The sequence below is a fragment of the Chiloscyllium punctatum genome, chromosome 10 (genome assembly GCF_047496795.1).
Source record: "Chiloscyllium punctatum isolate Juve2018m chromosome 10, sChiPun1.3, whole genome shotgun sequence".
Classification (NCBI taxonomy): domain Eukaryota; kingdom Metazoa; phylum Chordata; class Chondrichthyes; order Orectolobiformes; family Hemiscylliidae; genus Chiloscyllium; species Chiloscyllium punctatum.
Window position 1 is genome coordinate 56,626,903 of NC_092748.1, and position 27,810 is coordinate 56,654,712.

A 27,810-nucleotide genomic window follows, 5' to 3' on the forward strand; every position below is an offset into this window, starting at 1 on the left:
TCAAACCTGTAACATTAATACTTTATTTTTATACAATACTGTTAAGACCTCTAGGTGAAAGAACAGCAACTTGAATGCAAGATATTTCACACAATATTCAAAACTAACAGCATGGTTGAATCAACATCTAATACTTGCAAAATTCTGTGCAAAGTTATGATGCATTTGTGCACCAAGGCAAATGCATGACTATTTGATTTGCTATATTTTAAAAATTTATTTCAGCTGTAATGCAAAGTTTGGCAAGGAAAAATGAGTGGCCCCTGGATAAGATGCACCTGATAGTGGATGTCACTAAAAAACTGAAGGAAGACTTTGCACAACCTGCCAGAGAAGGAGCATACATTTATGGACTCTATATGGAAGGTAAACAAAATGAGAACAATGCACTTCACATTTATTCTTTTTAATGTCTGTTTAGTTTCCAAAATGCAGTGCTTCTTAACTGAAACAAGTAATCTTATGCATTTTGTAAATAACTTACTTTGTCCTTTTCTTATTATGTGACAGGAGCACGCTGGGACATCCAGAATGGCCATATAGCAGAAGCCTGGGTAAAAGAACTGACACCTCTGATGCCTGTCATATTTGTTAAAGCAATCCCCAATGACAAACAAGAAATGAGAAATATCTATGAATGTCCTGTTTATAAGACAAAACTTAGAGGACCTACCTACGTTTGCACTTTCAATTTGAAAACAAAAGAGAGAGCTGCAAAATGGATTCTTGCTGGTGTTGCATTATTGTTGTGTGTTTAAGTGGTTTTGGGAAATATGACATTAGTTTGGGTGTTGCAGGTTGGTTGTGTTTGATGTTTGTAATCTAGCTATACACTATCTATAGTTTAATGTCTGTACTACCACCGACTCAGGAGAATATAGAGTCAGGCCATTTCACTTCCAACCTGGAAGGTGCACAAGTTTGTTATTGCAATTCAAGTATGGTGAACTAAAGTGACAAGTGTAGAGTTTGTTTTGCCACCTGAGTATGGTGTACAGCTAGTAATAGAACTTGTGTTTACAAGCTGTCTTATACAGACCTGAGATTAGAATCCAGCATAAAACCCGCTTGTGCTTTCTCAAACCATCCTCCTCTAAATTAGTTTTTTGTTACCTAGCTGTAACAAACAGTGTTTCAGGAAATGTTCAATGTTGGGAGTGATTTTAAATTTTACTTTTACTGGAGTTTTTATTTCACTAACATGGCTGCTTTCTGACACTGAGACAATTATGAGGAATATTATTAAAGAAATATGCAGTTTAGACATACTAATATTCTTTTCTCAAAATTTCACATTAATGTTCAGCAGTTGTAAGCCTTTTGAGAAACTTATTTCAAAATAATATGCTAATTAAGAGAATCAAAAATTTCAACACCTGTGGAAACCCTGAGTAAATACATTGTGACTATATTAGATTAGGAGAAAAGAAATTCATGGCACATGCAATTATAATACTTACTGGACTATACCTCTATTCAGTTGCAGGGTTTCAATTTCAGTATATTTCTTCCTATATTGGCTTTCATTAGCAATAGTTAACTATTTAAATTCCAGGAGTTACAAAATGTAAATCTGTCAGTATTTGCCAGCATGGTTATTAATAAACAAATTCAGTTGTGTGTAGAGTATTTGCACAATTAAAATATTCAAAAATAAAGTTTTTATAATATATTCAGAACATTAAAAAAAATTCAACACTTTACCACTAGCAAAACAATGACTGCAACTTGGCAACAGTGTATGTTAATACTTCATAACTTACACCAATCTGATAGATAGCTTCTGCTTAAATTCATTTGTTCTCTTGCAGATAGCCAGCATTAGGAACATACCACAAAATCAATCCTAACATGATACAAGTGGCAAAATATAACATTAAAACGCAAAACAGCAAATACTTCACCCTCCTTTCCAGGCATTCAAGTACCTTTTAGATGCAAATTTATTCAATTTTGTATGGTTCAACTAGAGTGCATTTTGTGATGTAAATCCCTCTCTCACAATGTAAGAGTGGGAAGGGTAAGTTGCAACTTCAAACATTCCACTTGCACCCTAAAAACATGGTGCATTAGTGTGGCTAAGTGCTTGCACCAATTGGGGTGCAGATGTAGCTAAGCAATCACATATTAGTCGTGTATGATAAATTTCATGTAGAAAGCTCTATAGCAGTAAAGTCTTGGTAGAAGCTGCAAAGCTAAAAAGTAGCAAAATTTACTGGTACATGCGATACTAGATAGGTATGGTTAATTTGTTAACCATTAAAATGAGATTTAAAAATCCAACCGCATAATTTAGAGTGAAAGTCAATCTCTAGAATATTTCTGAACCAAACAAGTTTTAAGATTTTGTGAGCAATTGGTTTTGACTTAAGTACACATGAGATGACATTTACAATTGAGCAGCTGGATATTTAAAATTGGACGATATTATAGAATAGGGCTATCAAAGTAGAATAAATGACAGTGGACTACTGAAGGATTTATGTGCTGTCAAAAGCATGCTACTGTGCAATTTCTTTTTGCTGTCAATGTCCTAAAATAATGTCTATCTTGTGATTGTTCAGGTTTTAGTCTGACACATTTACAAATCTAAGAGCATGTGCAACCTCCTCTCCTCCCATACCTAGCATTGTTCTGTTATGTTCAGTATCCAAAATATTGTAAATGAAGATCTATGTTAAAGCATATTTTTGTAAACCTAGCCCAGGTATTTAGCAAGAATTGTTAAAACAAGAATGGATTGTGAAAACAAAGTAAATTTATCAAAGGATCTGCACTGCTTCCAAGAAACTGGTTCACTGTAGCTTGTTAATCTTCCATTCGAAGTTCTTTTTTCAGGCTGAAAAAAGAATTTATATTTTAACTCCAAAAACACTATACAAAAATAAATTTACTAAGGGAGATGCCAAATCCTTACCTATTCAAGTAAGCATGAACGTTATCATATCCATGATATTTGGCCAGGTAAACAAGAACACCTGTGGCACGGCGACCTTCACGTTGTCGACAGAAGCTGCAATTGCAGATTCCTCTACAAGGTGGACAATGCCAATTCTAATTAGAGAGGGGCAAGAAAATCAGAACCATTAGCCTTTGTTAAAATTTTTCTAACCAGCAATAGGCAAGCACTTTTAAAGACACTTTTAATTTCCCAAAGCCTCTGGACTCAAGTGTTCTAATTTTGCACTCAATATCACAAACAATGGCAAACACCATCTATTAGAGTACCAATTTAGTGAAGGGTTTGGTATTTGCTTTTAATTACAGGAAAATTGAAGAACTGCATATGTCTGAACTACACAAATTATATTCATGTTAATTATCTGCAAGAGTTTTCTAAATAAACTGAAAACAATCCTTAACTGAAATCACTGTGGGGAAGGAGAAGGGAAGTTTTGCTAACTCTAGTCATGTGGTCAACAGCTCGAAAACATTTAGCACTATTTTAAAGCAAACTCAAATAATAGAGGGATAATATACAACAAATATGTGCACATGCATGCATGAAGTAACTACAGATGAAAAAAAACACTCAAGACTCACAGCATCCAATAAAGCAGTTCTAACAAATTCACCATAGCGATTGCGAAGACACGGCCCACAGAACTGTCCACGGACTCCTACACATTCTGGGTTTCGACAACTGGTTTTTGTATCAATAGTCTTTTGACGGCATTGGTGGCAAGTGGAACCCTGGAAGAATAAACGTATCCATGTTTTTCTAAGAACAGTTCAGTTTTTTTAAAAAATAGAACATGGCTCACGATTACATGGATAGAAAAACACTGGTCATGCAGAGTTACAAATAGGACAAGTAACTGGAATGCAAAATAATTGTTTTCTTCAGCAGCTTATTTTACAACTTTCTTCTGGTTGCGTAATATGTAAAATTTCAAATTCCGTAAGTACCAGATTTTTCACCTAGTGACAAAGGGACAGTGATTTAGGGAGAGGTGATGGTGTATTGGAATATATATTGTTACTGGAATAATCCAGAAATTAGGTAATATTCTAGGGACCTGGATTTGTTCAATAAAATTCTGGGCTTAAAGACCACTGATCAATTGTCATAAAAGCCATCTAGTTCACTAATATTCTTTACAGAAGGAAAAACTGCTATTCTTACATGGTCTTGCCTACATGTGATACCAGACCCACACTGATGTGGTTAACTAAACTGCCCTCAGATTAGAAAGTCTCAATAGAGGAATGAAACCAGACAAAATCACTTAATATTGACTAAGGCACCAGAAGTGACAATGGAAGAGTTACATCAGACTCCCTCCACAGATGCTGCCAGATCTGCTGAATTTCTCCAGCTCATTGCTCTTATTACCGCAAATTCAATTCTGTCTCCCCTGCAAAGGCCTACTCACGACTGTAGGCTAATACCAAAACAGAGACATGTCTCAGACTAATCAAGCTACAACCTAACAGTTATACTCATTGTCATGTGTGTTGAAGGAGGTGACTCTAGCAGTCCTCAACATTGATGCTGGACCTCAGTCTTTGGCTTCAGGTTAAAACTGGCAAGGAGACTTCCTGCTGGTTACTACATACTGTTTTCCATCAGCTGATGAATCAATGTTCCATTTTGAACAACATTTGCCAAGAGTGTGAAATATATTCAGTGGGGAATTTCAATATAAATCACCAATTTATAACTCATTGAGATGGCCAGGTCTTAAAATACACAGCTGCTAGACTGGATCTATGGCAGGTGTGCCCGAATCAACAAGGAAAAACATACTTGATCTCATCCTTAGTCTGTCCATGACAGTATCAGTGAATCGCATTGTAAATAAGATTTGGTACCTAAGATGGCACCATAAGTGGCGATTTATAAACTTTTCACTGTGCTCATGGGGGCACAAGACAATAAAACTAATTCATTTCAATTAACAATGGTGGAAAATTAAACAACCCAGTGGAGAAGGTGACTCCACAAACATCCCAATTCTCAACAATAAGGGAGTCCAGCAGATCAACACAGACAAAAAAAGGTACATGTAACAATTTTCAGGCAGAAGTGCCAAGTGGATAATCCATCTTAGCCTCCTCCAGAGGTCCCCTGTTACACAGTTAGCAGTCTTCAGCCAATTTGATTCATTTCACGTGATAAGCAAACTGCTGTAGCCACTGCATACCACAAATGCCATGGGTTCTGAGAACATAAGAACAGAAAAGATAGGAGTAGGTCATTCAACCCTTCAAGCTTGCCCCACCTTTCAACAACATCATGGCAGATACCCCCAAGTTTCAACTCCTCTTTCGTGCTAACTCAAGAACAGCCATCAACTCCCTGATATTTCAAAAATCTACCTACCTCTAAATAATTTGGGGTCTAGCCCCCACATATCTCTGGGTAGAGAATTCCAGTCACTCAATAGGAGAAAGTAAGGATTGCAGATGCTGGGGAATTAAAAGTCAAAAAAGGTGGTGTTGGAAAAGCACAGTAGGTCAGCCAGCATCCGAGAAACAGGAGAGTCGATAATTCACGCGTAAGCCCTTCATCAGGAATTCCTGACGAGTCACTCAATACCCTCACAGAAGAATTATTTTGCTTCTCAGTTTTAAAACAAATCTCCCTATACATGATATTCGTGATTCCGCCACAAATGGAAACAACTTTTCAACATCCACCCTGTCTCTACATCAATTCTAGGAATCAGCCTTTGATACCAGTATAGCTTTTCATAAATATAAGGATTTAAACTGTACACAGTATTCCAGGTGTGGCCTTACCATTGCGAGAAAGTTCAGGTGAATCTTTATTGGATAAGGACAGCATTTTCAGGATAATATCGAGTAGAGTGCCACAAGAATCAGAGCTGATATTATTTGCAACAGACCAGAGTGTTTGAGTTAGAGGAAGAGGATGGATAGACTGGATCATTTTTTTCCCCTAGATCAAAGGCCGACAGGTGACTTTATAAGATTATGAGGGACATGGACAGGATGAATAGCTAGGTCTTTTTTCCTAAGCTGGAGGAGTCCAGAACTAGAAGGCATAGGTTTAAAGATGAGAGGATAAAGATTAAAAAAACACCTGAGGGGGTAACCTTTTCATGCAGAGAGTGTGGTGTATTTGAAACTGCTGCCAGAGGAAGTTGTGCAGGCAAGGACAAATACAACATTTAAAATGCATCTGTATGGGTACATGAATAGGAAGGGTTTAAGAAGGATATGGGCCAAATGCTGGCAAATAGTTCAGATTGGAATGTCTGACTGGCATAGACAAGTGGACTGAAGTATTTGTTTTGATGCTGTATGACTCTATAGTAATGACTTTGAGGAAAGTTAGAGAGTACTATTGCCAGATTTGCAGATGGCAACATTAGGTGGATAAGGAAGTGATGAGGATAAGTCAGTTTAGGAATAGACAAGTAAGTGAAGAAAGACTTGACAGATGGAATATAATATGGGAATAGGGGTTTTAGCAGAAAGAATACAAGAGTTGATTATTTAAATGAAGAAAGACTATAGAAAGCAATAGAAAAGGGATGTGGAAATCCTCATCCTTGAATCACAAAGCCGCTATCCAAGTGGAATGTTGGCCTCCATTCCCTTTGAAATGGAGTATAAAAATAGGAAAGCTTTGCTAAGTACCAGTCAGACTACAGCTGTAATACTATAAAGTTTTGTGTCCCTTATCAAAAAGGAAGGATATACTGGCATTGGAAGCATTGAGATTGATGATCAAATGGAATCCAACTGACTGGCACAGCAGGTTCAACTGGCTGAATGACCTACTTCTATCCCTATTACCAAGCAGTCCAAAGGCCGAAGTCTCTGAATTGGCAGAGGCAGTGACATAGTTGTAATGTCAATGGGTAGTAATCTACATCTCCAGGCTAATATTCTAGGGACAAGGGTTTGAATCCCACACAACAGCTGGTGGAATTTGAATTAAGCAAAAATCTGGAATTAAGAAGGGGGGCAAAACCAGCCTTTTTATAGCCACTGTTTGTTGCAGGCATGATGGTCTATAACTGTTTTGTTGTTTGCCCTTAAAAACTCATCAGGTTCACTAATGTCTGACCTACATGTGACTCCAGACCCACAGCCAATGACACTTAACTGTCCTCTAAAACAGGCCCAACAAATCACTTTAAAATCAACAGGCAATTAGAGACAGACAATAAGTGCAACATTCACTTCCACGAATGATTAAAGAAATTCCAAACCCTAAGCAATAAAGGCCAAACTTCCACTGCTGCCTTAATTATATGCTGCACCTGCATGCCAACCTTTTGTATTTCATGCACGAGAACACAAGATGCACCAATTTTTTTTGTCCCCCAGTCTTTCAATTTTAATAAGAGTCAGTCTTTCGATTTTTCCTACCAAAGTGCATCACCTCATACTTTCCTAGATTAAACTTCATCTGCCAAGTTTTGCCCACATCTGGGCCACTTAAACTGAGGTCAATGATAGCCTCTGAACACTATTACTAAGGGATTCAGGGATAGAAATACTACTGCACATAAAAAAGGGACAAAGCTGGAGAGTCACTGATTAGCATGCGTAGCTTGAACATTATTTGCCACATAAAAGCCCAAGACTGGACACTTCAGTACCAGAGGAGATGAGAATGGTGCTGAATATTGTGCAGTGAATATCCCACTTCTAACCTTATGGTAGAGGAAAAGCCATTGATGAAGCAGATGACGATGGTTGGGCTCTGGATATTATCCCAACAACTGAGGGTTCTTGTGGTGCAGTGGTAGTGTCAGCGTCAAAGTCCTGCTTACTTCCAGAGATATAAATATCCCTTTGTACATCTTTATATCCCATCCTGAAAATGTTCCCTATATTCCAACTTTGTTGTTAGTTAGTCAAACCTTTATTTGTGTTAACAGTCTACCATCAACATCATAAGCTCTTAAAGTTGTCTATGTCAAGTAACTTATCAAAAACCTTTAGGAAAAACTACTGGGTTCTCTTTATTATACTGTTTACTACCTCCTAAAATAATTTGTCAGGCATGATTTTCTCTTCATGAAACAATTATGACTAGTTAATTATATTATGCATTTCAAAATGCTCTATTCACGCTCATTTGGACAAATATTCCAGGAAAACATTTGAAAGGAGAATGAAGCTCTCCCAGTTTCCTAGTCAACAATCATTCAACTAAACAAATATCAACAAAATTGGTTAGTGATTTATCTTTAATACATTATTATATCTGATCTATGAAATTTAAATGATAAAATGCCTCCAGTCAAAAATGTTCATTTCTGTTGTTTTTTTAAATTAATTATTATTTGCAATCAGGTAGGGTCTGGTAAAGGTGCTAAGTTAGAACTCTGCCAAGGAATTGCTGCCCTAGTCATACAAAAAAAAAGGAAGCAGACATTTGAAAACAAATGATAAAGAGGCGGTTGTATATCCTTTTTTGGTGAACTAGGATGCAAATTTTGCAATTCTCTATTCTTCAGGGGCCACTACTTATCAGAGGAGGATTGGAATATCATAGCCAGTGTTGCTGCAATTACCACCTTACTCCTCGCCCTGTTACTTCCTCAGTATCCAATGTCTCATTCTGTCCTGATGATTTATCAACCTCTAACCAACAGCACTTATCTGCCCTATCTACCAATCTGATTGGTAGATAGAACTATTGGTTAGAAGTTGATAAATCAGAGAATGAGACATCGGATACTGAGGAAATAGCATGGAGAGAAGGAATGTGGTAATTGCTGAAGCACTGGCTATGATATTTCAATCCTCCTTAGATAAACAGTGGCTCCGGAGGAATAGAGAATTGCAAAACTTGCACCCTAGTTCACATAAAGGGTGTACAATATGCTCAGCAACTACATGTCAGTTTTATCTCTATAGCAAGGAAGTTTTTAAAAATGACAAATTAGGACAAAAGTGGCAATCAATTGACCAAATATGAATTAGTTTAAGAAAGTCAATACAAACTTCAGAGAAGATAGTGTTTAACAACTTGCTTTGAGTTTTTTTGATGAGGTAACAGAATGGGTTGATGTGGGTGATGATATGGTGTAGATGTGGGTAATACAAATGATGTGGTGTAGACGGACTTTGAAAGAGAGTTGATGGAGTGCCACAAAAATGGGATTGTGAGCATAATTAGAATTCATGGAATAAAAGAACAATAACACAGACATTAAATCAGATGACAGACAAGAATCAGTAGTGGTGAATGATTGTTTCTCAGATTGGATTAAGTTACACAGTGAAATTCTTCAGATGCTGATACAACCACTGCTTTTCTTGATGTATATTAACCATCTAGTCTTGGGTATTATGGCATAATTTGCATCTTCAGAAGTCTAATTTAGAGTCATAGAGATGTACAGCATGGAAACAGACCCTTCGGTCCAACCCATCCATGCTGACCAGATATCCCATATTATGAAGCATTAAGCTGGTGGTTAGCTGCAAAAAGAAAGATCAGCTTGGTAGGTGGGGCAGATAAGCAGCAGGTGAAATTTAACACAAAGAACAGTGAAGTGTTTCATTTTGGTAGGAAGTGTGTGAAGAGTCAATATGGAACAATGGATACAATTCTAAAGAGACTGCCCATGTACAAATTACTGAAGATGATAGGGAACATTGAGAAAGTTACTAAAGGTATATGGGGTGATCACATTAAAAAGGGCAGAGAGTCGAAAAGTAAGGAAGTTTGACAAATCCATATAAAACATTGGTTCAGCTCAGCTGGAATACTTTGTCCAGTTCAAGGCAACTTACTTTTCAAAGGGTGGGAAGGCATTTTGGTGAAAGGTTTGAAGTAGAGGTAAGTAGTTTGTTGATTTTGTATGTGACTTTTGTTTAAGGGTCAGAAACCTCTATTGTGTCAAAACTGCCTGAGAAATCACACGTTTTCAGCTAAATAACTAAGTAAACCACTGTCAAGATAAATACTGTTAAACTTTTACAGCCTACAGGTAGAGAGCCAAAAGCTGGTTTGGTCCAGAACAGCCATGGCAGAACAAGGACAGTTACGTTTTCTTTCCAGTACTGGCCTAGAAACATCCAAATTTAAGAGCATTGTCAGTCCAAATAGGACTGGAAAAAGCCAAGGTATTCTTAGGAGTTTATTAAGAATGGTCAATGAGCTAGTCTAACTCTGGGAGAGTCAGACAGAATCATGCATGGTTAACACACAGAGCTCTTGAAAGGAAATGCTTACAACATCAGTTAAGTAAGATTTTAAAGGAGTGAAAACAGTGATACTTCACTGGGTGGAGTGTTTGTCAAGGATATAGCTGACTAAAAAAAATTGAAGCTTTGTTGTTTATAGGAAAATCTTTCCAAAAATTTAAAAATCACACAACATCAGGTTATAGCCCAACAGGTTTAATTGGAAGCACTAACCCTTCATCAGGTGGCTGTGGAGGACACAATTGTAAAACACAGAATTTATAGCAAAAGTTTACATTGTGATGTAACTGAAATTATATGTTGAAAAATACCTTGATTGTTTGTTGAGTCTTTCATCTGTTCGAAAACAATGATAGTTTCACTTCTTTTATGTGTAAATCACAAAACTCTTTTTTAAAAGTTACGTTCTCAGGTTAACTCTAACAGTTGGTGTTAGCCAGATAATATATTGAAGGTGCTAGCCCCATGTTCTCTGTCTGTGCCATAATGTTTAGACTGATTCTAATCTGAAAAATGAGTTAACAGAGTCTTACATGAATTCACGCAGTTTTTGAACAAAGTACAATGTAACTTTGCAAGTACAAATTCACCCCACAAACATATGTATATGTGTGTGTATCTCTGTCTGTCCGGGTGGGGGTTTGAGATTGAGAGAAAGAGTGTTTATGTGTGTGTAGAGTGCCTAAGTCTTTGAGGGGGGTGCATGTGAGAGTGTGTATGTGTCTGGGGTGGGGGGTTGTGAGTGTCTGTGAGTGTGTGTGTATAAATGTAAAGTGGTCGAAGTCTGAGAGAGGATGCATGTGTGACTGTGGGAGTGTGTGCGCTTGTACAGATGTTTGAGTGTCTGTAATAACGTGTGTGTCCGTGCCCGTGTGTGTGTGTGTGTGTGTGTGTGTATGTATAGTGCAATGGAAGGTCCTGGTTGAGGCCCTCCCTACATGGCAGGTACTCATGTGACTCAGCCAATGTGGTATATCTTATATGTTGCAGGCGAGGATGCCCTGAGGCTTGGTACATTGGGGAAACCGAGCAAAGGCTACGACAACGGATGAAGGGGCACCGCACAACAATCAACAGACAGGAGTGTTCCCTCCCAGTTGGGGAACATTTCAGCGGTCCAGGACATTTGACCTTGGACCTTCGAGTGACCATCCTCCAAAGTGGACTTCGGACAGGCAGCAGCAAAAAGTGGCCGAGCAGAGGCTGATAGCTAAGTTCCGTACCCATAGGGAAGGCCTCAACGGGGACCTTGGGTTCATGTCACATTACAGGTGACCACCACTGCACTACACACACACACTCCCACATGCATCCTCTCATAGACTTAGGCCACTTTACACTCACACATTTTTACGCTCTCTCACAGGCACTCACAACCCCCCCACCCCAGACACACGCGCACTCCCAAAAGCACCACCTCACAGACTCAGGCACTCTACACTCTCATACACACTCTCACTCACAACCCCCCACCCCAGACAGACACACACATATATGTTTGTGGGTTGATTTTGTACTTTCAGAGTTACAATGTACTTTGCTCAAAAACTACATGAATTCATGTAAGACTCTGTTAACTCACTTTTTAAGATTAGAATCAGTCTAAACATTATGGCACAGACAAAGAACACAGGGGGCTAACACCTTCAACATATTATCTGGCTAGCCCCAATTGTTACAGTTAACTGGAGAATGTAACGTTTTTTTTAAAAAAGTGTGATTTACATATGAAAGAAGTGAAACTATCAGGGTATTCGAACAGATGAAAGACTCAACAAACAATCAAGGTATTTTTCAATGTATAATTTCAGTTACATCACACTGTAAACTTTTGCTATAAATTCTGGTCTTACAATCATGTCCTCCACAACCACCTGATGAAGGAGCAGCACTCCGAAAGCTAGTGCTTCCAATTAAACTGTTGGATTATAACCTGGTGTGTGATTTTTAACTTTGTACACCCCAGACCAAGACCAGCATCTCCAAATCAATTCCAAAAATTGTCACACTAGCTTTCTTTTTCTCCCCCCTTTGTTGTGTAATTTTTGTTAAAAGTGCATTAGTAGCCTTTTGGGCTGTGAATATATGCAACGACAGTCCACTGTAGTAACCAAATTGCAAAAGTAAAACTAAAATCTATTAAGCGAGCTTTCATTCTGAAATCTGACTTGTACAGAATTACAATCAGCTGTGATCATAGTGGAATTAGAAAGGGTGCAAGAAAAGATTCACAAGCATGATTCTAGAGTTGAGAACCTTCAGTTACATGAACAGATTAGACAAGCCGCGGTTACGCTTCCCGGAGAAGTTAGAAATTTGTTGGACATATTCAAAATCATGAAGGATGTTGAATAATGTAGATTGGCAGAAATTGTTCCATTGGTAAAAGGATCGAGAACCAAAGGCGACCGTGAGAAAGTGGTTGCTAACAGAAGCAAATAGCAAAAATAAAGCTCTTGATTTTGCTTAGGATCTGGAATTCAGTGCCCGAGTGGGTGGTCGAATTAAATTCAATCCTGGCTTTCAAAACTAGGTCACTAACTGAAGAGGAAAACAAAAAGGCTATATGGAAAGACTGGACCAGTTGTTCTTAGAGATGGACACAATGGGACAAATGATTCTCCCATGTTGTAATTATTCCATGATTTCAATTATTGAATATTTATTCATCTACCTTAATACAGCCCTCAAAGATGTAGAGAATTAAAACAAACAAAATACAAGGATCAATCTCATTGAAGAACTGAACAGCTTCCTCCTATTATGATCTTAAGGAAAGCATATAATTAGCTACACCATATTTAAAACTGCTTCCTTGCTCAGGTCTACTCATTTTTCAGCAGCATGAATAGTTCACAGTCTCAAGAGTTCCTTTGGGTCTTCCAGTTTCAATTTTCTGTGTGTGTGCGAACATCAGCATCTCTCATTACTGCTTAGTGCAAGCTGAATATCTGCTTTCCCAGTGACCGTTGAAAATGGTCATGCCACAGTAGAATTCAAGCTTAGTGTTAAGTGTCAATCCATGATGCTGCCCCATTTTGCATTAAATTTTTAAAATCCATTTACCCCACTCTTAAACCAAGAGCAAACGATCACTTGTAATTGCTGTCTATTAGGGAGAAAGAAAGAGACAGTCTCTGGTGTACATGTGCTTGGAGAGAAAGCTTTTCACTTCAAGGAAAATACTCAAGTCAACAATTCTTTCCATTTATTTCTGTTGTTACACCAATTAACACTGATTCCTTTGCCCTTATCCCCAACTCCCTCACCCTTAGTTGACAGGCACCAATATATCACTTCCAGAGTTCTATTACAACCAGAAATGGACGTCAATGCTGAAACTAGAATGTACAATATTTAGCTGAAATAACTGAAATGAAACAAGATGCTTTAGGAATTGGTAAAAATGCTTTTACATTAATCATGGTACACTGCTGCAAGTACTCTAAGATGCAATTCAACATTTCCTTCAATCACTCCAGGAATAGTACAACTTCTGCCTCATGGTACAAGACATCCAAGAATGTGGGCTTAATTTGTATGGAACTAAGGGAAAGCTTAACATTTTAGAAAAGAACACATGACAATTAATGTGCAAAATTCAAATATTAGAATTTTTTTCTGATGCAGAAAAGGGTGCTAATTGGTTGAGATCTATGGAGAAAGAAAGAATCAGGGAACCTAAGCTTACCTACCCCTTTACTCTATCTGCTCACCTCTCCCCTTCCGCCATCAATACACACTCCACCAACCAAGTTCAGCATAAATACATTTCCCTAGCTAACAGTTTTGATGAAAAGTCACCAGACTCAAACATTAATTCTGCTGCCTTCCCACAGATACTGCCAAACCTACTGAATTTCACCAACAATTTGTTTGTGCCAAGAAACTGTAGACTTCACAAGTACAAAGAACAAAGGAACAGAAGCAGGCCATTTGTCCTGTCAAACCTGTTCTGCCATTTAACAAGAACATTGTTTAGTAGGATTGTGGCCTCAATTCCAGGTTTCTACCCATTCCCATATCTCTCGACATCCCTGTCAAATCAAAATTCCAACTTGTTTTTTTTTACTACCAGGTGCTTCCAAAACTAAGGTTTGAATACATTCCTTTTGCAGAAATGGATCTCTGTATGAATGTAAGCCATTTCTCACAAGTATAGATGTGACACATTACAAGCTCGACTGATTATCTTAAATTGGCTGTTAGCACACTGCAAATTAAGAATCACATCCAAATTAAGAATATTTTGTTATGCATTTTCCAACTCTAGGTGACTGAGTACAGTCTGTACCCTGTCAATTACAAACAACTGAAGGAGTATCTTATTTCGATTCTATCAGCCAATCTGTGACATTGACCTCTGTAGCTGGCAACATATCAGCAACAATTCATACATGATTTTGTTCACTTAAGAGACAGGCGGAATGTCTTTTTCGACTGACAATGGCACCTGTTGTTAGAGAAAAAAATATCATTCACCTAACTACTACACTGGGTCATGCAAATCAATTTGTGGTACTAAAATAATCAAATTTAAGATATTTTTCCTTCCCAGGGTAATTTGAGGTAGACTAAGCACTTTTCAGGTGTGGAAGTGATGGCATTTGATCTATTTGAGAGTTTGATCAGGAGCATGGGGGCTCTATGGCTCCCTATATTCTCCGTGGCACTACCTCAGCCAATGTTCAATTGCTATGACAACTAATCAGTAACCTTTTCTCCTGTACTATAAATTGTTATGATTCTTTGAAATTTGACATTCTTGCACTTACCAGGACAAATGCAAGATAAAAAGTTTTAGCAATATTAAATGTTCTGTACTAGAAAGCTCACCAATAATACCATTTAGCTGCTAAAATTTATACCAATTACAAGAACTTTTGTAGAAATTAATCCCTAAAACTTACTCAAGGTAGAATGGTTACATAAAAATATAACGACTCACTTTCTTTTACAAGAACACATACACAGAAAAACTTACTGTGGTTCGACTATAAATTTTGTCTTTAGCTGAAAAAGAAATATTTTCCAACTCCTCTTGTGTAATGTCCTCAACTGATCGAACTACATGTTGAATGGTAAGAATGCTGGGTCGACTTCTTCTGCGAAGAGGTACTTCATCCTTTAATGGTAAGGAGAAAGGGAAGGAATCGCAAATTCAGCACATGGAGATCATAAACTTCTTCCAGCAACCAGCAATTTTTAAGCATCTATATAAACATTGAGGCTCCTAATGCAAGAGCCAAGGACTGTTAAAATGAAAAGAGGTGGCGTTTATCATATGCAAAAACAGAGATGATAATGCAAAGGTTATTCAGCCAAAGATCATCAGCTGAGGATTGTACAAACAAACCAGCATTCAGTAAACATACAGACCAACAATAATTCCATGATCTTTGGCTAGTATGAAGTTAAATTTCAAAACACAACAATTCATAATTCAGTCCTAACTCCCAATCAAATCAAATGTTGTAATGATGGGTGTGGTGAAATTGAAAAGTTCACATTACTGCTTTAGGTTTCCCTTTCAAGAATTGTCAGGATACACCATTGGGATAATGGGCAAGATACTCTTCGTTTTTGTCTGAGCAATTGTTATCCTTACCTAAAAGCATTTTACAGATTGAAGGTATTCTATTCTTTCAGAAGACAATAAGACATAGGAGCGGAAGGAAGGCCATTTGGCCCATCGACTCCACTCCACCATTCAATCATGGCTGATGGGCATTTCAACTTCACTTACCCGCATTCTCCCCGTAGCCCTTAAATTCTTGATGTCACAAGAAATTATCAATTTCTGCCTTGAAGACATTTAGCATCCCAGCCTCCACTGCACTCTGCGGCAATGAATTCCACAGGCCCACCACTCTCTGGCTGAAGAAATGTCTCCGCATTTCTGTTCTGAATTTACCCCCTCTAATTCTAAGGCTGTGTCCACGGGTCCTAGTCTCCTCGCCTAATGGAAACAATTTCCTAGCCTCCACCCTTTCCAAGCCATGTATTATCTTGTAAGTTTCTATTAGATCTCCCCTTAACCTTCTAAACTCCAATGAATACAATCCCAGGATCCTCAGCCGTTCCTCATATGTTAGACCTACCATTCCAGGGATCATCCGTGTGAATCACTGCCGGACATGCTCCAGTGCCAGTATGTCCTTCCTGAGGTGTGGGGACCAAAACTGGACACGGTACTCCAAATGGGGCCTAACCAGAGCTTTATAAAGTCTCAGTAGCACAACGGTGCTTTTATATTCCAACCCTCTTGAGATAATTGACAACATTGCATTCGCTTTCTTAATCACGGACTCAACCTGCATGTTTACCTTTAGAGAATCCTCAACTAGCACTCCCAGATCCCTCTCTACTTTGGCTTTACGAATTTTCTCACCGTTTAGAAAGTAGTCCATGCTTGTATTCTTTTTTCCAAAGTGTAAGACCTCGCATTTGCTCACATTGAATTCCATCAGCCATTTCCTGGACCACTCTTCCAAACTGTCTAGATCCTTCTGCAGCCTCCCCACTTCCTCAGTACTACCTGCCTGTCCACCTAACTTTGTATCATCGGCAAACTTCACTAGAATGCCCCCAGACCCTTCATCCAGATCATTAATATATAATGTGAACAGCTGCGGCCCCAACACTGAACCCTGTGGGACACCGCTTATCACCGGCTGCCATTCTGAAAAAGAACCTTTTATCCCAACTCTCTGCCTTCTGTCAGACAGCCAATCCTCAATCCATACCAGTGGCTCACCTTGAACACCATGGGCAGCCTCCCATGTGGCACCTTATCAAAGGCCTTTTTGGAAGTCTAGGTAGACCACATCCACTGGGTTTCCCTGGTCTAACCTACTTGTCACCTCTTCAAAGAACTCCAACAGGTTTGTCAGGCACGACCTCCCCTTACTAAATCCATGTTGACTTGTTCTAATCCGACTCTGCTCTTCTAAGAATTTAGAAACCTCACCCTTAATGATGGATTCTAGAATTTTACCAACAACCGAGGTTAGGCTAATTGGCCTATAATTTTCCATCTTTTGTCTTGATTCTTTCTTGAACAAGGGGGTTACAACAGCGATCTTCCAATCATCCGGGATTTTCCCTGACTCCAGTGACTTTTCAAAGATCTCAACCAACGCCTCCGCTATTTCCTCAGCCACCTCCCTCAGAACTCTAGGATGTAGCCCATAAGCATATTTAATCATTTTTACTGCATTATCAGATACTTATTTGGCAACAGTAATAATCAGATACAGTGTACTGAAGTGGTGATCCCTTACTGCAAAGCTGAAAACCCAAACACAGGTTGGAATTCTCAAAATGGGATGTTGTTTCAAATTTCAGGTCAACTGCTCAAATATGTACGTTCAAGAATGTATTCTGAGCTTATGATCTCAATAACCAGAAAGACACAATGCTTTAACCTGGTTCATTTTCCAAATGAAAACACTCAAACAATTTCTCCTTTATTCCTCCAAAAAAAACCTAATATTAAGGACCTAATAACACAAGTTCGGCAACTGAATTAAAGCGTCACGATTTATGCATACGTTATCTTACAATAGGGCAGCAGACATGGTGATTGGTAACTACTAAGACAAATTGGTGATGTGTTTAAAGTATATGTTAAAACAGGCTTATTTGCCACCTTGGAAGCTCTATTTATAAACTCTAGTACAAACTACTTCCATGTATATGATACGTTTGATTACATCAAATAGGAAAGAAAATCACATCAGACTCTTAATTAGATGAAAATGGAAGCCAAAGTAGACATAAATATGAAACAAAACCAAAAGCTATGAAGTAAGAAGTACACACACAAGAATTTGAGTAAAGGTTAGGAAAGGAATTCTGATGTATGGGGTCTACAGGGTTGACAGCTGTGGTAGGCTGAAAATGGTTGAGGGTTGGGGTCAATATGTATTTGATCAAAAGAATGAAAATTTTAATACCAATTTAAAGTGAAGACAAGGAATGAAGACGAAGTTATGGCAAGACCAAGTGCAGGCAAAGCATTGAATGAGTTGAAGTTTCTTGCAGATTGGAAAGTAGCCTGGAAAGCATTGGAATAATCAGGTCTGGAGGAGACAAAGGCATGAATGAGGTTGTAGCAGATCAGCAATTGCTGACTTCAGCAAGCCTTGTGAAGGGCCTAAAAAGTTGAAACATCAGCTTGGAGTTGAATAGGACAGATCTGGAAATTGTCCAAAGTAACAAACAAATTCAATTATTGTCTATGTTAGACATGAAAAATGTATATTCAAGATGTAACAAAACATGTGTGCACAAGTTATTTAATCTGTGAAAGCTATTATGCATCCAACAGATAGTTAACTCTGAAGACAAGCTGTTTCATCATACATGTTTCTATCTACCTGCCAACCTGTAAAGACAAGTGCTACATAGAGCTTCAAAACAAAATATATTGACGTTCAATGTTTCAAGATTTCTTAATGAGGCATGTATTCCCAAGTGTTTAATTGCAGTCAGTACAGACACTACTGAAATAGATCTCTATAATTTTTATGAACATAAAATCTTTAACTGTAAAGGTTATTAGGCTTTACAAGTGACCACCAGAAATGCAGATTAAGCTGGCAAAGTCAGTGCACCATGAAAGGTGTTGTTAATAGCAGCACAAATGACTTAATGACTCTACCTCAGAGAAGTCATTATCCAGAAACTTTCTTTTCCTCATAAAGCTGACATTATCTTCTTGCTCAAATGATGGAGAAGGAGGACCATCAATCAAAGATCTCGACCGAGTGTGAGGCCGAGCGCACCGCTCAGGATTTCGTCTAGAAGCATTTTCTGAGAATGCATTTCGCGGCGGACGCTTTGGTTTCTTAAAAATACAAACAGGTATTTCTGCAATTTGTAACCAAATATATCATGCACAAGTTTATTAAGAGTCAGGTAGCTGCACCAATCTTTTAAAAAGGTATTTAATCATTACCAAGAAATTACTTCTGCAATTTAAAATACAACTTGAAAGGGTCTGTTTATTCAATATTTAATTTTAATCTTTAATATCCCTTTATGACTTTCTAATTATTTCTGCTTAAATTTAATACATGGTTTTAGGTTTCTCTATTTGAATAAGTTATATTGTACAATAATCATTTGGAAACTAGTCCAAAAAGCTTAACAAATTACATGATATAACTTAAATCTATAAATTCACAATGAAGAATCAACAAATAAAAATGCCATGACTTCTACCAAAAATATCTAATTTAACAGCGCAAGTCCAACAAATGCTGTTCATGGCATTAAAGTAATTAACTTTATTAAATGTGAATTCTTAAATATCTGCTGCATACAAGAATTTCCACATCATTCCTAAACAGTTCTGAGCATACTGCAACGAAACAAAACTCTTGCCTACTTACTGATGGTGTTCCTTGAACTGAAACTCTGCGTGGCAGAAGTCCTGGAACAGTCTTCAGCTCTGCTATCAATTTGGCCAGCTTGGATAAAAGCATTATAAACATTACGTTAAGGCATTTATTACCTTCAGAGAACTTTACAACAGACTGTTGTATAGAATTTATCATGAAGAAAAAGGCGACTTAGTGCTACTGGTCTATGCCAGTTTTTAATGATCCTCTAGAGCTTCCTCCCTCTGTAAATCATCTATCAGCATGTCCTGCTATTACTTTCATTTTCATTCATTTAGTCAGCTTCTCCCTAAATTTATCTCTGCTATTCATCTTATCTGTTCATTGTTGGAACATGTTCCACATTATAACTACTTGTTGGATTAAACAAAAAGTTTGTCCTTTACTTATTTAATGATAAATATCTTCTACTTTAGACAGAATGTTCCCTCTTTTCTGATTCTCATGTTGTGTGCTATTTCGCAAGAGTTTTCTTTTTTGATGCGGTCTCTGATCCAGTCTGCCCTCACTTGGCTCAAATTGAGCTCAGAAAACAAATGAACATTGGATCAGAAGTAAGTCACTTAGCCCCATGAACCTGCTCTGTTTGACTCCAATCTACCATGGCTCCATAACCTTTAATATCCCTGCCTACAATTAGCTTCTAGTTCAGATTCGCGTGTTGTTAAACCCTCTCTTTCTTAAAAGACACAGTCCAGGTTGAATATAACTCTAGCTGAGCAGAAAATATACTCCACACTACCAGGCGCAACAATTCAACCCTTCAAATCACTTTATTTTATTCTTCCCCACTCAAAATCTCCCACATAATTCATCAGCTTCAAAGTCAGCAGGCAAGCACAAACAAGTCTACACCATCATCTCTAATAGATTATCAGGGGTCATTTTAAAAACTGCAGCACGAAACATCATTGTGAAAGCAACATTTTTACATGCAATACAAGTATATTCACAAGCTCGGATAAAGAGCTAGCATACGCACTGACACTGTTGTATAATTTGCATCCTTCTGTAAAGTTAATTAATGTCTGTAACTAAGCAAAGCCATTTATAGTAGGATGATTCTAGTATTTACCATAGCTTTGTTTTCCTTAATATTTAGAGCTCTTTTCTCAAGAAAGCTTGTTCCTCTGGGTTCATCCACATCAGAATCAGATTCAGAAGCCGAATCCTTATTTAAAGGAGCACAAGAGTCTGCTATTGGCAGAATTTTGTTTCTCTGAATTGGAAATCTTAATGCCACACGTAATGGGAAAGATTGTTTGCTCCGTGTTTTGGCATTCTTTGCAGATTTTACATCATCCTCACAAGTTATTTCTTCTTCTGATTCAGATGATTCAACGCTCTATGAAACAGATAATTGAAATATAACATTTCCTTAAACAACTTTGGACCATTTTGATTTTCGTTCCAAACACATATTCGAACTGTACGCCAAAATGTGAACATTTGCCAAATGAAAGAATGAATAAATTTTGACTTTTCAAAAAAAAAACTATAGTACACAAGTTCTACTGCAACGCTTACTTTCATAAAATGTACACCACTGAGCAAAATGTGAACTATGCAAATCCCAAGTTAAATGAACCCCTACAAATATTTAGAATCTGCCAGAAAGATACTAGTCTCTCATATTTAATTTCAGTTTATCAACTGAACTGGGGAGGCAATGGCCTTGTGGTATTATTACTAGGCTGGTAATCCAGAGACCAGACAATCTTTTGGAGACCTGGGTTTGAATCCTGCCACAGCAGATGGCAGAATTTGAATTCAATTTTTAAAAATATGGAATTAAGCAACTAATGACGACCATGAAACCATTATCAATTGTTGTATTCACTAATGTCCTTTAATGCCATCCCTACCTGGTTTGGCCCACATGTGACCTCAGACCCAAAGCAATTTGGTTGACTGTAAACTAGGGATGGATAATAAATGGACTAGCCAGCCATGCCCTGATCCAGTGAATGAATAAAAAAAAACAAAGAATTCTATTCTCAGAGTCAAGAAGCAACCCACAAAGAACCAGGGAAATCATTATAAGTTGTTTGAATTAAACAGTCCATGACAGCAATACAAATAAAAATCACTGGCAACATTATCACCTTCAAACAAATATTTTGTGATAGAAATTCCAGATGAAAGGATAGAATTATATATGAGTTGTTGATTAAGCATGTTTTCCTACCAGCAAATTAGTTTTAAAAAACTGGAACAAGAAATTGTTGTAAATTCTCTCCATATTTAATTAACATAAAATTCAGAATTTTATGTTTAATCACGTTTGTATATACCATTGCTTCCATAACATCTTTGAGGTCACTTTCAGAAAAACCATCGAATGATTCGTTGTCAGAATCCTCATTAAAAATCTGAGCCAATTCGTCTGTCAGGATCTCTGCTCTGAATTTTGCTTTCTGAGGAAATAGAAAAAACTTGTTATATTATAGCGAACGATCATATTAAAGGTAATTGTAGTAGACTTCTTTTGCATTCACAATCTTAAATTACACTTACACTGTTCGTAAAATTGTCTGAAGCAAAACTATCACAGCTATCATCTGATGATGATGTTTCCATGGGAACCAATGCCACGTTTCTGAAGTCTTTAAATTCTTCCTTTCCAGAAAGGTCTATCTGCTGCAAGATAAAAAAAATACAATCTTGAATACCTTTTAAATAATTTCTTTAGTGTCAGGTTTTAATGATATGAGTTGCCAGAAATTCACTTTGCATAACACGTGGTCCCACTCTGAATCTGCTTTGTACTATGTAAATGGAATGCAGAGCCAATTTATTCTAGCTTGGCAGACGGGCTTTGAGATTTGTAGATATTTATCATCAATTGTGCTTATTCGATATTCAAATTGCATGTTTAGGTTGGTTTGAGTAACCAAAGTAGACTAGATAAAAGTTTTTGTTACATACAGAAATCTTCAATACCAGCTGGAACATTCACAACCAGGAAAAGAGCAGCTGATCTATGATAGTAACGTGAGCTGAAAGCAAATAAATGGAACTTCAAAGTGCATTTATGTACAATTGCAAATTTAATACAAAAAATAAGTTTGTTAAAAGTTTAGTTATGCAAGCATCTCCGAGAGGAACGTGCAGACAGATCTTTCACAATTTCAGTACTGACATTTTGCTTTCAGTACAGACAATATGTTAAACAAGTTTAATGAATAAACTTCCCTGCCACAAATACATTTGAGTTATATGCAATAATCAATTAACTTTTTAAATTGAAAAGGTTGCAAGTAATCCAACTGTTCCCTTAAAATTAGATCAACTGGCAGACATACAAAGATGAGAATTTAGAACAAGTCAGAAATAAAAAGGTCACACAAAAGCTGTATTTTCACCCTGACCTAGATGTGGATGCAGAGTTTCCAACAGGCATGACAGCCTGCAAACCTTTTCAAGGTTCTCCACAAGCAATGAAAAAATTCATGTGTGGTGCCCCACCGGGCTTTCACATTTGAAATGGTAATGCCACTAGGCCTTTCTGATCATTACCAGTTTTCATCAACACAAGTTATCTGAAAATACAGAACACTTTCTTTCACAACAAAGGAAGCCAAGGTCTCCTACAACATAAAGCCTCAAGTTAAAGATTTTAAGCTACAGCTTGTATTTCTGTTGAAAGGCAACACTACATGAATACTGTAAGCTTACAATGCACTCATGGTACCATAATTCATATTTCTGATACACACATTACAGCATGAAATTCAATCAAACCCAGAAAGTGACTGAGCATTACTTTTTCTTGGAAACAGCATGAACAAACCCTGATAGGTATCTGCTATTGGAATATCAAAGTATTCTTAAAATGATAAGATAACAAACCTACTCATGAATAGACTTATTATTTAAGGACTTGTGTAACACCCTCAAGCCAAGCAAAGTCAAAGTTCAAATATATAGATTCAAATTCACTGAAAACAGGGATTTTTTTAAGATATAAAAGCAACTTTCAATACCAATGTTTATTTAAATGAAGATGCGCAACAGGACAGACAAAAGCACAGTATTAGCTTTCAAAAGGTAGATCTTGACCATCACAAACAATATTAAAAATCTGATCTGCAACATCCAACTCTCTTGTTTTCAACGAGGCTGGTGAGGTATTAATAGATCCATTAACGTGAGGGTACATGCACAGTGAAAAGGGAAAGGGTTGGGGGGCAAAACTGCTTCAGCAATGCAGCAATTAACCTTGAATCGTTCAATTCCTAATGACACTGTAATAACTAACTTTGCCAAAGTTATCCTTACATTGAGTTCATCAATACTCAGTTCAAAAACACACATATTAATTTGCTCTAATATACTAGAAAGCCAAATTAATGTTAGGAAATTCTTCCCTCCAACTCAAAGAACAGTAAAGGTGTGGAACAGACAGTCAGCTCAAAATGAATACATTTTCATTACATACTCAAAGCAGTTGAACCATGGTCAGATTGTGCAAGACGTAACCTGTAAATGGCAGCAATCGCATGGTATAAGGGACACAATGGCTCAGTGGTTAGCACTCCTGCCCCAGGGACTTGGATTTAATTCCTGTCTTGGGTGACTTAACTGTGTCGAGTTTACACATTCTCAGAGTATCTGTGAGGGTTTCCTCCCACAGTACAGGTTAAGAGGATTGGCCATGCTAAATTGCCCAGTGCCCAGGCTACATGGATGAACTGTGGGAAATGCAGCATTATAGGGATAGGTGGGTCTGGCTCTTCAGAGGATTGGTATGGATTTGACGGGCCAAAAAGCCTGCTTCCACACTGTAGGGATTTTATGACACTGGACTTTTTTGATTATCTAAATAAATCAGAGGGGAAAATTCCAGATTCCACACATAAACAACCCTTTTGACTGGGAACGGTTTGAAACTTTCACACACCCAAAATAAAATCATAGGCTACAATTGGGTAGGGAATAATTGAATCCAGTTGTATGAGATATTGTGATTAACAGAGTTGGCTAGGCTAGATGAAACAACTATACGTTTCTTGTAAAACATGCCAAGTTCTGAAGAAGGGTCACTCGACCAGAAACGTTAACTCTGATTTCTCTCCACAGATGCTGCCAGACCTGAACATTTTCAGTAATTTTTTTTTGGTTTATGATTTATAGCATTTGCAATTATTTTGGTTTTTATGCAAAAATAAAATCTAGTTTAGAATAGTTTAATAGTTTAGACAAGAATGTTAGTATAATTTCATTATTACGGGCTGAATTCAGAAGTCCAAATTAAAGCAAAAATAGGATTTCACATGTAAACCCTTTTTCAGAACGGATATAAAGCCATATAATATTTGCACTATTTAGGCTTTCTTTCAGACAGCCAGTATTGAGATTTATTTTACCAAAATACTAATTACTTGTAATAAAATGATGAATGTATGTGATAAACAATTAAATTATTTGGTCACTGAACTCGCTAATTGCGATATTTGTTAGTATACAGGGGTACAGTGACAAGTATTACCTAAACACAAAATGGCAGCTAAATGAGCAATTCACGTTTAGTACGAGTGGCACTAAAGCTTCCCCTTGGTCCCCATCTTAGAAAGAAATTCCAAGCAAATATGCAAGCACCAAACTAACTATCACTTTATAAAAATCTAAAATATTAATCAACAAGCTCAAAAAAAAGGTGATTAGAAGTAAAATACTCAAATGTTTTATGGGAGAGATAAATATTTATTCATCAGGTGAAAAAAAAACATTGCATAAGGCAGGAATGTGGATTTGAGGTTGCAATCAGACCTGTCATGGTCTTACTGGACAGCAGAGTAAGCTTGAGAGGCTGAATGGCCTAATTCTCTTAATTCATATTGTTTCATTAATATTGTAATTTTTTGGCTTCCCCTTTTATTAATTTGGTGTTATTTACTAAGTTACAACCATTTGAGCCACAACACCCTAATAGATAAGCTGGCTGTGCACTAGAACTACTGTTAATTAACAGGGTGAAATATTATAGATCCCACAACGGATATTATTGCATACAAACAGGAAGGATTGAAAGATACACAAGTAAAACACTGAATATTATTGCCAATTAATCTACTAGACTAATATTAGCTCAAACACTTGTAAGTGCTGGAATGATACCTGGCTTTCATTAAATGGAATTTGAACAAGAGGTCCTTCCTATTATGTGGTTTGTGTTGTTACAAAACATCAGGGAAGATGCACTGAAAAATGGTCACTGATAATTTAACCAGTTTTCAAACAGTTTTCAAACCAGTCTGTTAGCTGGTTCAAGGAGAGTCATGGGTTGATAATTTGCCATTAGGTTTGGCTTAATAACAAGTGTGTTATATTGCTTTTGTCACAATCTTATACCCAATCAATAGTCAAAAACACCACTCAACACACCAGAATTCATCCTTGTTCTATTCTTATTTTCTCAGCCTAAATCTAATTCTGAAATGAACAGTTCAAAGGCCCAATATCTATCAGTTTATTTTATATTCTGAAATTGCTCCTTCTATTAATGGCTGTATTTTTTTCCTGAATATGCTTATGTCGTTAAACTCTACTTTATTCTAAAATATTGATCAGAACATTTACTGTATCTAAACCATACAATACCATACTTCAGAGATGATTTGGAGATGCTGGTGTTGGACTGGGGTGTACAAAGTTAAAAATCACACAACACCAGGTTATAGTCCAGCAGGTTTAATTGGAAGCACTAGCTTTCGAAGCGACGCTTCTTATCACCTGATGAAGGAGCGTCACTCCGAAAGCTAGTGCTTCCAATTAAACCTGTTGGACTATAACCTGGTGTTGTGTGATTTTTAACTTCAGCGATGTTTTCTCTTGCAGCCTTCTCTCCAGCTGAAGATTGCGCTGATCTCGATTCATCTACGAATAATTCATGAAGCTGTTCTTGGAGTTTACGTTTGAATAACGTTTCTGCACATTGTGGGAAACACTGTGCAGTACACTACTTTTATAGTATTCTAATTAAAGCCTCAGCAAAATGTGTATTCTAAATTTCTCGCTACCCATCCTAAATTGATGTTAATTCGAGCAGTTTATTTTCATAAGAATCTCATTTATGATTATGAATAATTAATCACTTAACATTACCCTTTTCAGTTTTTAACATTTGAAATATATAAAAAAGGGGCTTAAGTAAAACAAGAATGAGTGCAATAGCCGCTTTATGTAAAAAGGTGCCGGGACATCGTAGTTTAACTGTAACCTTCGGGCATTAGAAAAACGAAATTTAAAAAGTGAAATTTTCAACCACGCCGCTGTGGATGGATATCCGCACTATTCACAGCAATTAACATGCTGGGTGCAACAACAGCTTGCATCTATATACCATCTTTAAAGTGGGAGAGATCTTTCTGCCTAGACCGGTCCAAAAGAAAAAGAACTGCTCTCAAACAAAACCGTCACGCCAAGTTACAAAAGGAGACAGAGAGAGAGATCGGGACAGTTGAAACTGGGATGATTCTCATCACCGGAGGCTCTAGGTACTATCACAGCGGCTGGGGGGGGGGGGGTCAGCTGCCAGTCCGGACCCACATGGACTCCACATGGTCATGGTCAGAACCACTCTTCCCAAACACACCGTTTCAGGGACCGGGATGGCGCGCCGTTACTCCCCCTCCCCCCCACTGTGTGCGGTGGTTGGGGGGGGGGGGGGGGTGTCAGCGCGCGCCCACCCCGGCGATGTTGGCCAAGATCGTGCGCGCGCCCCCCCCCCCCGACTGTCAATCATTCCCGGGCTTTTCCCGCGTCAACTCGGGTCACGTGATCCGGCGCTCAGTTTAAACCGAGCTCAAAACGAAAAGCAGAGATTTCAGACCAAAACGTGATTTACTGAACAATAATTTTTTTCTTGAAAACTGAAGATCCAGACTTCACGCATAGCCAACTGAATGTAACTAACAAAGCTGACGTAAAAGTTGCTGGCACTTAAAAGATCTTTTAGGGAAGTGAAATGACCCGTAGCACTTTGAAGTTTAAAATCAGCATAACACTGATAACCGAGCAAGCACGAGTGAAAGCAGCTCAAAGACCTTATGTCATTCTTCACTCGAATACAAATACAATAAAGATTCTCTTTCATATTAAGTCGCTGAGAAAGGGACGAATGCAACACGTACACTCACCTTAACATGCAGTTTTTTCATAGTATTTTCTTTCCTCGAGTAACAGCGAGTTATTTGCTGTAGGACTGCTGCTAACCGCTAAATGTGTGTAGCTGCAGTCCCGCCTCCGGGTTTCGCGC

At 37.7% G+C, this 27,810-nt stretch overlaps 2 protein-coding genes across 3 annotated transcripts in view; one reads left to right on the forward strand and one right to left on the reverse strand.

Moving 5' to 3' along the window:
* The window catches only part of dnah9l (dynein, axonemal, heavy polypeptide 9 like), a 428,305-nt gene extending 427,547 nt beyond the window's left edge, over nt 1-758 (forward strand). The window contains exons 83-84 of the mRNA XM_072579200.1: nt 226-366; nt 511-758. Of these exons, the coding sequence (XP_072435301.1) occupies nt 226-366; nt 511-758 (389 nt within the window). The remainder of the gene's footprint in view (nt 1-225; nt 367-510) is intronic.
* Nucleotides 10-27,810, reverse strand: cdca7a (cell division cycle associated 7a). Of its 2 annotated transcripts, none has more exons than XM_072579202.1 (10): nt 27,692-27,810; nt 22,068-22,187; nt 21,845-21,967; nt 20,626-20,895; nt 19,542-19,619; nt 18,809-18,994; nt 15,128-15,268; nt 3,544-3,693; nt 2,918-3,054; nt 10-2,839 (listed from the first exon to the last, which is right to left on the reverse strand). In XM_072579202.1, exons 1-10 carry the CDS (start codon nt 27,710-27,712, stop codon nt 2,809-2,811), a joined length of 1,257 nt encoding a protein of 418 aa, XP_072435303.1. In that variant the 5' UTR covers nt 27,713-27,810; the 3' UTR covers nt 10-2,808. The 2 variants fall into 2 exon arrangements, with proteins under 2 accessions (XP_072435303.1, XP_072435302.1); XM_072579201.1 differs by having other exon boundaries at nt 22,068-22,190.

Bases quoted from the DNA above. Each gene is read 5' to 3' on its own strand.
- cdca7a (XM_072579201.1), bottom strand. From the start codon at position 27,712: ATGAAAAAACTGCATGTTAAG. The intron at 19,620-20,625 runs GTAAATACTAGA...CTTTTATCCAAG, and splicing joins TTAAGGAAAACAAAGCTATG to CTGGCCAAATTGATAGCAGA. The intron at 18,995-19,541 runs GTAAGTAGGCAA...TGTATTTTTAAG, and splicing joins CAGTTCAAGGAACACCATCA to AAACCAAAGCGTCCGCCGCG.